Source organism: Vigna umbellata, chromosome 8, assembly GCF_029865625.1.
Source record: "Vigna umbellata cultivar VRB3 chromosome 8, Vumbellata_1.0, whole genome shotgun sequence".
Classification (NCBI taxonomy): Eukaryota; Viridiplantae; Streptophyta; class Magnoliopsida; order Fabales; family Fabaceae; genus Vigna; species Vigna umbellata.
Window position 1 is genome coordinate 35780420 of NC_142172.1, and position 12148 is coordinate 35792567.

Sequence of the window (12148 nt, forward strand, 5' to 3'; positions counted from 1 at the left end):
AGGTATTGATTTTAAGCATGAATTACAGTTATATATGTAATTTTACAAAATTATACGTAAATGGACTCACAAGACTTTATGCATAGGTAGAGTATGGTGTTTTGTATGTGCTAAGTATTTTAAAATCCCATCAATATCTCTATTTAGTTTGCTAACATTAATTAGTTGGTTAATTGATATGCTTGTCTACAATTATTTTTCCTTAGGTTTACAAATGAGTAGTGCAATTTATTGTCCCAATGATTCCTCAAAAATAAAATATGGTAATTGCTTTAGTGATATCCAAATGTTGTTATATATAGATTTTGTAAACCTTTCAAACTGTGAGAATTATTTTGTAAACCTTTTATATCCATTTTATAATTTATGAGTGGTTTAATCTTTCTAAAAGTATACGAAGATTTGTTTCTTCTGATAATATACAATAATAAAAATGGACTTTTATGTGATCCAAACTTCATCCTCTTCATTTTGGGAGTTTTTAAACGGTTACAAATTTGTTAAGCTAATACTAAATTAGAAATATGCACTAAAACATATCTTCATTATATTATTAAAATAAAATAGGTGGAATGTAGTTATAAGATAATACCAAAAAACTTACGATATTTTGCATCTATACAAATTATAATCAAATATGAATCCAAAATCAAAAGAAAGAGAATATATAAATAATTATGAAAAATTAAATAACAATTAAATATTTAAGTTTCATATATCAACTTCTATTTCTTTATTAATTTTAAATATAACACAATTCAAGTAATTTTATTGATTAAAAAAATTATAAAATTATAACAAAATATATATATATATATATATATATATATATATATATATATATATATATATATATATATATATATTAACTTATGTAATATTAAATTTTAGTTGACAAAAATACATTCATATGAATTCTAAGTTTTAAAGTTAAGTATTATAAAGGTTAAAATTATTTGAATAATTTTTAATTTTTTTTATTTTAAACTTAAAATAAAAATTATTAAAATATCCTGTATTTAAAGTATGTGTTTCTTTTTAAATCGAGATATTTTTATCAACTAAAATTTGATACAAAGAGTTACTTAGTAAACCATATATATATATATATATATATAAATAGAATAATATTTTAATATTTTAAAACAAGTTAAAGAAAAAAAATAACAGAATTAAACTATATAGAGTGAATAAAGTTAATATATTATGATAAGAGAGGGTTGTGTAAAATTTTACGTTTTAAACTTTACCACACAAATTGTGGTTGACAAATTTGATCAGAGAAGAATATTATAAAAACTTGATAAGTGATATTTTTTTAACAGAACATAAGTGATAACTTTTGAAGGAATGAACTTTTGTTTGTAACAAAAAGAAATAACAACTCTTGAAAACAATTACATTTTTTTTTATTAAAATAATTGCTTGGCGTGTGCGACCACTGACATCTATTAGGGGAAGCCTTTTTAATTGTTTGTTTTCTTTACTTCCATTCTTGAAAAGTAAAAAAAGAAAAAATACAAAACAAAATTGAAAATTCCAAGTTGGGGCTCTCACGATTTCAATTTCCCTTTCTTCCACGGACTCCGATTCTCCTTGTAAACAGCAGTGCCAGGTTCGATCTTTTCGTTCTATGATGGTTAATGTATTTTGCACGTGATATCGATCTGTTAACTGTATAATTGACCCAACGCAAGTTTGATCGAAAATCTGATTTTCAGATACTTCGTGTTCCCGGGTTTGTCTGTTGATTGTATAGGATTTCTTTAAGAAGTACATAGAGGATGGGGGCATTGATGTCGAGGTTCTGGTTCATGTTATTCCCTGCAAAAGAGTATAAGATTGTTGTTGTTGGATTAGATAACGCTGGAAAAACCACCACCCTTTACAAATTGCATCTGGGTGAGGTTGTAACTACCAATCCTACTGTTGGTAGCAACGTCGAAGAGCTCGTTTACAAGAATATACGATTTGAGGTCCGTTCACCCAACTCTTGTTTATTTTATTCACGCATTTTGTTTCATCGTGTTGATCTTGCTAGGAGGGTTTCATGTTATCTTTGTTGTTGCCTAATATATGTATGTGTGTGAGGGCTTGTCTCTGCTTACTTTGTTATTAATCTTATTAGTAAATCATAGGCTCTAAGTAGATAAATTTGCCAGCACTCCAATTTAATTATCTAGAGGATTCGACTATAATAGAAAAATTAAAAAATTAGCCATTTGACTTCACCACAATGACTGTTAGTGTTCCATATGATTCTGTGTACTTGGACCGGACATACAACTTTGTCCTGCTTCTATTTTCTAATGTGTTTGGGTGAGATGTGTCAGAAAGGACGCGTTTGGGTGATTTCTTGCAAACTTGATTTTGAACGACCTAGATTTTGTAAAATTGATTTTGTTAAAAGTAATTTTGAAATTATTTTGTTAAAAAAGAATGTTTGATAAAAATCACTTTTAGATGTGTAATTATACAACATCAACAACAACTAAGCCTTCTCCCATTGCATTGAGTTGGCTTGCACCATAAAGTTCTGTCATTATGGAGTGGAAAGACAGGCAATTTACCTCTAAATGTATCCCAATGGTTTGATTTGTAAATTTCTTCATACCTTTAAGCTTTGGGTTATCTTGCATGAGCGGTCAACTGCCTCCTCATGTACCCAAACTATCAAAGACAAAGTTTTACCAATTTTTCTGCTCTGGGAGGTCTCTACTTTCTCTCTATTGATTGTGCTCATTCTCAATCTTGTCTGGAGTGACCTCTCATTCATCGTAGCATTCTCATTTTCCACCATTAAACTTGCCAACCCTTCTTGATGTTGACATATAAAGGCTATTACACTATGAGCATTGGGTTATCTTGCATGAGCGGTCAACGGCCTCCTCATGTGCCCAAACCATCAAAGATAAAATTTTGCCAATTTGTCTGTTCTGGGAGGTCTCTCTACTTTCTCTCTATTGATTGAGATCATTCTCAATCTTGTCTTGAGTGACCTCTCTTTCGTTGTAGCATTCTCATTTTCCGCCATTAAACTTGCCAACCCTTCTTGATGTTGACGTAAAAAGGCTATTACACTATGCTTACATGCAAGGAATACTATTATTAAGGATGGATATGAACGGATTCGAGAGGATGAGTTGAGTTTGTTTAAGCTGATTTTCAGGGATTTGAAAAGAAAAAGTTGTAGCCCCCTTGCTTTAGCTCTCTGCGGATTCAAGAGATTTGTAGGGATAGCCGCATTAGAAGGTGGCCATGAGAGAGAAAGAAGAAGTGAGAACTTTCACTTTAGGCGAAAATGCAACATAATAGACTATGTTTAATCGATTATGTATTTTGTTGCATACATAATCAATTATGTTGCTAAAACAAAAAGTGTATTCTGTATATATCGACTATTCTGTATGCATAGTTGACGTATAACGGCTATTACACTATGCTTACATGCAAGGAATACTATTATTAAGGATGGATATGAACGGATTCGAGAGGATGAGTTGAGTTTGTTTAAGCTGATTTTCAGGGATTTGAAAAGAAAGAGTTGTAGCTCCCCTTTCTTTAGCTCTCTGCGGATTGAAGAGATTTGTAGGGATAGCCACATTAGAAGGTGGTCATGAGAGAGAAAGAAGAAGTGAAAACCTTCACTTTAGGCAAAAATGCAACATAATAGACTATGTTTAATCGATTATGTATTTTGTTGCATACATAATCAATTATGTTACTAAAACAAAAAGTGTATTCTGTATGCATAATTGATTGATTATGAGACATCCTTAATTTAAAATGGGTGTTTTTTTCACTTTTTAACAGTAAGTAATCAAAAACTAATATTAAAAATAATAAATAAAATTATTAATGGCAAATAAAATCATCTTACATTTTCGCTCATTTCATTTCCACTTTCTTTCAACTCATCCAAATAACCTTACTTTCCTCTAGTTCTCTTTCTTTTTTTCACTCCACTTTCTTTCACACCATTTAAACGAAGGCTTAAAGTAAAATACTTATATTGAATTATGGAGCGAAGGGTTTTGCTTTTCACTGTGAAAGTGACATGTCAAAACTGTGGTTTGAAGGGCAAAATTGAGTGCTTACAGTTTTGCCGTAAGTGTTGGGACAGTGAACAACATGTGTTTGCGTCCACTGAAATAGCTTTTATGGATGTCAACATTTTTCCAAATGCTGGCTGATGCTTGGCTGCTTTGATTATTTACAAGCTCCAACCACAATTTGGCATTTGATGATTAAGGACCGTAGTTGTTTCTTTATGAGCGCCATTTGTTTGTGTCCACTGAAATAGCTTTTATGGATGTCAACATTTTTCCAAATGCTGGTTGATGCTTGGCTGCTTTGATTCTTTACAAGCTCCAACCACAATTTGGCATTTGATGATTAAGGAGGCTAGTTGTTTCTTTATGAGCGCCATGTGTTTGCGTCCACTGAAATAGCTTTTATGGATGTCAACATTTTTTCAAATGCTGGCTGATGCTTGACTGTTTTGATTCTTTACAAACTCCAACCACAATTTGGCATTTGATGATTAAGGACGCTAGTTGTTTCTTTATAAACACTGGATAATCACATAAATTAACGTAGTCTTTGCTTTCTCTTTGTAACAAGTGATTGGGGGGAGTGCAATAGCATTTATTTCCACTTCTTTTGGTTTTTGCGCGGGCCATCATTTTAAACCTTTGCTATCTTCTTTCCTTCCTGGTGAAAGGATGGATATGGTTTTGATAGCAATCCACATTAATGTTTTTAAACTACATTTTGTTGAATATTCTAATTTTTACTACTGAGTAGGTTGAAGCATTACTTACTCCACGTTGTCATTCATTTCAGGTCTGGGATCTTGGTGGACAAGAAAGACTGAGGACATCATGGGCAACATATTACCGAGGAACTCATGCTGTTATTGCGGTGATAGACAGCAGTGATAGAGCCAGGATCTCTGTCATGAAGGATGAACTTTTTAGGTTGCTGGGGCACGAAGATTTGCAACATTCTGTCGTTCTTGTCTTTGCTAATAAACAAGATATCAAGGATGCTATGACTCCTGCTGAGATCACTGATGCATTATCTCTTCACAGTATCAAGGATCATGATTGGCATATACAGGCTTGTTGTGCCCTCACTGGAGAAGGGCTCTATGATGGTCTTGGATGGATTGCCCAGCGAGTAACTGGCAAAGCCCCAACATGATGTAGGGCTGCGGGAATCCTGAGATATTCATTTTTCATGTATTGAATTTATATGACGAGGGACAAAACTCTTATGTATCATTTATACTTCAAAGAGTCAAACAAAGATAATGTGTTTGATTTGCTATGATATGAAGAGAAAGGTTATTCAATAATCTGATTAAGACACGTTAATTCTCAATCAAGTTTATTATTCAGGTGAGAGGAATACGTGAAAGGAGTGAATTTTAATCACGTTACTAGAATTGCTGGTTTAAAGATCAGAAGAGCTCTTTAAAACAATTTTGATCGTTGATATGGTAATTTGAGAAATTTTCTCATTTGCACCACGTATGCTCTGTATTCTTGAGAGCATGTGTTTGATGGAAGTCTTTGATATCACAAAATTATTCATGCTATTGTTTGGTTTGAAAACTTTATGAACATCCTAGTTTTCTTTTTCCAATTGGTATAACTAGAAGCTTCTGCACTACACAAGTGCACCTTCTTTGTAGTCGCCAGTTTCTGCTACTATGTAACTCCGGCTTATCATACGCCCCACGTATTTTCTCAGTATATTGGATTTCTTTTTATTCAATGAAATATTGCATTAAACTTACAATAACGAAATTTATGTGGTACAAAACTAAAATCATGCGAATGAATTTAAGCTAAACCAAATTATAACCTAAAACTAAGGGAGAATTATAAAAACTATTTCCTCTTTTGGTACAAAACAAATTATGCATTTAAATGATATATATAATGATTAAATATAATTTTTGTTTCTAAATTTGAATGTAAAATTAAAATTTATTCAAATTTTAAATTTTGATATAATTGAGTCTTCAAAGTTTAAGAATATATATACACGTGTGTGTATTTTAATACAATTGTATGAAGGTATTTTAGATTTAATTTTATTTCAAATTTACAAACTAAATTCATAGTCCTATGCTATGAAAACATAAACATTAATAACGTCCCAATCTAACTATATAAAAAGATTAACATATCACTCTTTATTTAAAATAGTAAGATAATGAGTTAAAGAGTTTTTCACTTTTATATAATATTCTAATTTTTTATTTTTATTTAATATGAAACTTGGACATTGGAGTCTTTCTTTGTTAAAGATTTTGAGTCACATGATACAGACTAATTAAAATATTTAAAGAAAACACTTCCCCATGAAAAAATAAAAGGTGTACACAGATAAAAGTGTGTAGATGTCTATCACCTGAACGGTTCTCCTAACAAATTAAATTAATGGTTTACACTAATAACGATGAAAGGGATTCAAGTTTTTTAACAATTGAATCCGGCAAAAGCTAATGTGCTTCCGAAGTGAACAGTATTTTTCATACCTCGTAAATAAACACTAAAAAACAACTCATAAAAAATGTTCTCATGTTGTAGTTCACCAGTACTCCAGTATGTTAAACTAATAATTGAATATAACTTAGTTAAAATAATCGTTTTTCATGCAATCAATACTCTGTCGTCTGTCTTATCCATAGGAAAATGAGCAAAAGGAGCACAATATTTTATTGACTCCTCCATACATAGCTCACGAATGCTGAGGCAGTCTAGCACATGGTCTATATATGTCTGCTAAAGACATGCATTATGCACAGCCACACTTCAAAATTGCACTGAACATAAAAGGTAGGAAAAACAAGCTTCCAAATAAAGTATGTTATTACGTTTATTGATGAACATTGACCTTCATTGTACACTGATATGAGGAGACATTTAGAAGAGTTTGTTGGTAAAGAGCTTTTTTATAAGGTTCTCGATAAAGTTTATAAGGTAACAAGAGTTTATTAAATAAACATCTGATAGTGTTTATCCAAACGCATCTAAGTCACTAGCACACAATCTTCGTTGAGAAAATCAAGTTGATTCCCATATTAAATAATACTTTGAAGTCTGAACTGCTAAAAAGTAGCTGCGATGCACAACAAAAGTTTTTCGAAACCATTCAATATGCTCTTCCTCAAGTCTGCAAATAATGTAGAAAACCAAAAGTTGGGTATGTTGGACCTATAATACAAGCTTTGCCTCCTATTGCATCACCCTCAACTATATATCTTGCATTCTTTCAGGAGTTGATTGGTATTGGCCTGACCAGTTGGAATGGAGACTGATCAAGGATTGTGACATTTTTAGCATCCACATGCTTCACTATATACCAAGAGTGCTGAATGCAGTTCCTCCCTCAACGTCCACCACTCTCATTTTACGGTCATAATTCTTGTACAAGGCCCTCTTGTAAGTTAAGACCCACTGAACCTAACCCAAATGCATATATACATGGATTATAACACTAATGAAATCTGAATCCAATTAAATGATAACATTTTTTATCAAAAACTTAAAAGACAATGAATTGTAATGAGTCTTATTATTATATAGTATTTCACTTTCTCATTTTTATCCAACTTTTGTCGAAAGACTTCGAGTTGAATTTCTAATCGAAATTAAAACAATTAGAAAAGTTGAAAAAAATACTACATAAGTGCTATTATTATATCATGGAAACTATACAAGGATGGTTTGGACATTGAAAGTGACTAGGAAATGGTAAGGCTTACTAAGGATTATGCAGAAAAAAGATCAAGACAAGACACGGAACTTGGTGCTGCAGCAATAAATAAGTGGTTACGCACCACTCAACGGAAGCTAGCGCTGAGTTTTTCCTGATGGTACTTGATAATCTCTCGCTCTATTCACCACTGAGCTGTTGCCATCATATGATAGCTCTATTTCTTGGATTTTTCTTTTCATTTCAGTTTTTTGTGCAGTTAATACGCGCAGGCACAGCCATTGTTTTCAATTGCGGGTTCTTCATGCTTCATACTGCAAGAAAATTACAGATAAATGTCACTGATTGTTGTAGCCATAACGGGATTGCAGATTGTAGACCACAATTTAAAGCATCATCTAGCAGAGATTAATGAGGGAACAAAGGAACACATATAATTATGTATAAGAGATTAATGAGGGAATAAAGGAACACATACAGAACAAATTTTAATAATTTTTTACACAGATAATATAGTTATGGTCAACCTTAAACTTTAGTATAGAACAAATATTAATAAAAGAAATTAAACAATACAACATATAATTATGTATATGAGATCCTAAGTAGTCAACCTTAAACTATAATATAAAACAGGTTTTAATAAACTTTTAAACATATTTTAACCTAAACAATTTATTTATCATCATAGTACTATTAGTTTACACTTAACAAATTTTTACACATACTTTACATTCATTATTTTGTTTTCAATCTCTTTCTTTCTTTACAAATATAAAAATTAACTTTTTTTTAATGAGCAAAATACTTTCGTTCTTTACAAATACAAAAATTATTTTTTTTTAATAACCAAAATACTCTTAAAATATAAAAAACATTTTCCTTCTTTTTCAAATGTTACCAATAAACAGAGCCATTGTTTTAGAAAGCTGCAAGCAGGTGACAGCTACAAAACAAGAATTGTAGCCTAAATGAAAGCAACATCGGGAAGAGTGAGAATCCACTCCAGCTAGTCTTACGAATTTGTCCATGACAGTTATCTGTTCATGATCATGAAAAGCAGACACAATAATTGCCTTGAAGAAAAGTTCATCCCAAGCAGCACATAAATTATTTAGACAGAGATAACACCAATTGACATACATTTTACTCTTCAATGCACACAGAAACAAATTGAAGGCAGTGATAGCTAACCCCAATATGATGTGGAATGAGCTTCATGTTTCTATCTACTATTCTATCTACATATACGAAGAAGAAAAATTAAAGCAAACATGACAGTATAACGAGGATCCGCAAAAAGTGAGTAGTAGCAGCATTAGTCAAAGGCCGTAATGATAAAGAACCAAGAAAAAACATTGGAAAAGCTTAGAGCATGATGATCATAGTGCCAAATCAGAATAAGGACAAACATTTAATAGCTTATTAGGCGGTTGGAATAATAAGGAGACCAATAAGCTGCTGCTAGCTGTACATTTCCATAGAATGCTTAATGATGGATATGAGATTGTTGCTCAAAATCTAACATAATGAATTCATAAGGCATCTTAAGAGGGCCAAGCCATATACTAATAGTAACATTTTTTTCCAAAAGGTATGTATATGACTTTACATAAAGCAAAAGGAACGTAGAAAGTGTTCTTCCCTGTGCAGCAACATGCTTAGGTTACCCAAAAGAAAATGTCTTCAAAGAAACAGTTAATAGAAGGTTTCTCACATGAATCCGAGATGAAGGGTGTTTTCATTAAAGGCTACAAATGTTTGTCTCAATTTCAAAAGTTGGTTTTGTTCCTACTTTACCATCTCTGCGTGCACCATATTACATTCTGTTTCGGTGTAAATGTTTTTTGGTGTGTCTCTTTTCCTCCATTGTTGTCGTTCGCGCTATAGCCTCAGCTCTCAAGAAAGTGATTATATTATCACTGTAGAATATTATCTAGAGTTCCTCTAGCATCAGTAGAACCTAGAGGGAACATACCTGAACTTTTGTCTGTCATTGTATTTATAAGCCAAATAAAAATAACCTTACCTAAAAATGTGTGGTTAGTTACTCATAAATATCTTAACCGCTTAAAATATCTAAGATATTTTATCTAATAAATATCTTAGTACATAACACATTCCCATGTCACTTTTACACGTGGGAAAAAGCTCAAACTCTGAAATTGAAAAGTTAAACAATTTTTAGTCTAAGTTGGGTCCAGTGAGATAAACACTGACAAATTCCAATTTTGTTGAATTGTTATTGGTTGGTCTTTCACCTAATGCATTTGTTGTGAAGAGGGAGATGGATTAGTTGCTTTAGTAGCTAAAGTGTCACGCGTGGTTTTGGTTCGTTGACCATGAAGAGGACCATTAAGAACACAATTCTTTTTTACATTTTCTTGGTCTTCAATGAAATTAAATATCTTAAACTATGATATACCCTATCTATCCTTGGGACTCGCCGATCTTCAAAAGAAATATACATAATAAGAAACTAATATAACAAATCTATATAATGATTTGGAAGTTGGTTTCCTTCACTTCCACCTCCACTTCTTCTACCAAGTACAATTATATCACCACTATAATAAATACAAAATACTGCATTATATATAATATATATATATATATATATATATGATGCAGTATTTTGTATTCATTAGCTTATCTTGTTTTTTAAGTGAAATATATTATTCGAATAAAATTAATGAAAATATAACTTTTAGAAACTATATAAAATATTTTAACAGTCTAAAATTATCAAATTTGAAACTCTACTTTCTTTTAACTATATGTACTTTTTATGTTTTACGACACTATTTATATATCTTTTCCATTTTTCTCGCTTTTTTTTTCTCTCTTTGTTTATCCTAACTTTATTTTATTGGATCTATCGAGAAAAAGGTTCATTAAAGATACACAATACCAAATAAGATATGAGTCCAACCATATAAGAGGTTAACACCACTCTCTACCCAAAACCTTAAAACAATAAATTAATGAGTCTTTCATCTATATATGATGTTCTACTTTTTCATTTCTATCTAATATAAAACTTTAATTCACACTTGGATTCCGAACATATTTCTATCTTATTTCTTTCTCTTTTCGGTATATTTTCGAAATTATTGACAGAAAAACTTATTAAATCCTTCACGAATTAGGATTTAAGATTTAAAATTTAAGAAAAAACCCTCCGGCTAGAGTGAAACTATTTAAAAACTAGTAAAAAAACAAAGTATTGGTCAATAAATTTAAATGAATTTTACGAGACTTGATAATATTTTATCATCAGATTTTAAAATAAACAGTACAGGTTTATAAATTTAACATCAAATAATGAGTGACACAATAACTTCAATAAAATTAATTGGAAATTAAGATAGATTTTTAATCATTTTAGTAAGTCAATTTATGTTTAATTCAACTTTACAAACTAATTTTAAAACTGAGATTTGCACTAAAGTCGTATATATTATTATTTTGTTATGTTACCAGTGAATGTGTTACCTTGACATAATAGATCAACTAAGATTTGGTGAATTTACGATATATCAGTCTTCTAGAAGAAGTTTCATACCTAGTTATGATATGATGAATAATTAATATGAGTTCATTTACATTCATATATTCCATGTTTAGTCATAAGATGATGTGCACCTAAACATGAATTTATTTTAATTCCTGTACATGATCACTACATGTACATAATATTCAATGAATTAAAAATTTATTTTAATAAATTATAATTTTTCTTAGAAGAAAGAGAATAATTAGTTATCTTTATTTTTTATTAATCTATTTTGATTTCTATTTTTTTCTTTTCAATAAATTTATTTAAACTGAATAATGTTTATGAATGAATAGATATAATTTAAAAAATAAATTATAAAAATGATTCTTAAATTTGATTTAAGTTTCTCAAAATTTTGGGTATATATATATATATATATATATATATATATATATATATATATATATATATATATATATATATATATATATATATATATGATGCGGTATTTTTACTAATTTTTAAATAGTTTCACTCTAAATTAGTTTGAGGGTTTTTTTCTTAAATTTTAAATCTTAAATCCTAGTGAAGGATTTAATAAGTTTTTCTGTGAATATTTCAAAAATAGATTGAAAAGAGAAAGAAATAAGATAGAAATGCGTTCGGAATCCAAGTGTGAGTTAAAGTCTTACATTGGATAGAAATAAAAAAAATAGAGCACTATATAAAGATGAAAGACTCATTAATTTATTGTCTTTAGGTTTTGGATAAAGAGTGGTGTCAAATCCTTACATGATTGAGCTCATATTTCATTGATATTTGTATCTCCCCAGTAAACCTAAAATGAGTATAAAGATTCATTGTCTTAAGGTTTTGGATAGAGAGTGATGACAATCTCTTATATGATTAGACTCATAT

General features: G+C 30.3%; 1 protein-coding gene across 2 annotated transcripts; it reads left to right on the forward strand.

Annotated features, from left to right (window-relative positions):
* Window positions 1-1460: 1460 nt before the first annotated feature.
* ARFC1 (ADP-ribosylation factor C1) lies at window positions 1461-5372 on the forward strand. Of its 2 annotated transcripts, none has more exons than XM_047296033.2 (3): window positions 1461-1615; window positions 1760-1976; window positions 4846-5372. In XM_047296033.2, the coding sequence occupies exons 2-3, from the start codon at window positions 1785-1787 to the stop codon at window positions 5203-5205; spliced, it is 552 nt and encodes a 183-aa protein (XP_047151989.1). In that variant the 5' UTR covers window positions 1461-1615; window positions 1760-1784; the 3' UTR covers window positions 5206-5372. The 2 variants fall into 2 exon arrangements, with proteins under 2 accessions (XP_047151989.1, XP_047151987.1); XM_047296031.2 differs by having other exon boundaries at window positions 1468-1615; window positions 1722-1976.
* The last annotated feature ends 6776 nt before the right edge of the window (window positions 5373-12148 follow it).

Coding starts and splice junctions, on each gene's coding strand:
- ARFC1 (XM_047296033.2), top strand. CDS start 1,785: ATGGGGGCATTGATGTCGAGGTTCTGGTTCATGTTATTCCCTGCAAAA. Junction 1,977..4,845: donor ACAAGAATATACGATTTGAG/GTCCGTTCACCC, acceptor CATTCATTTCAG/GTCTGGGATCTTGGTGGACA.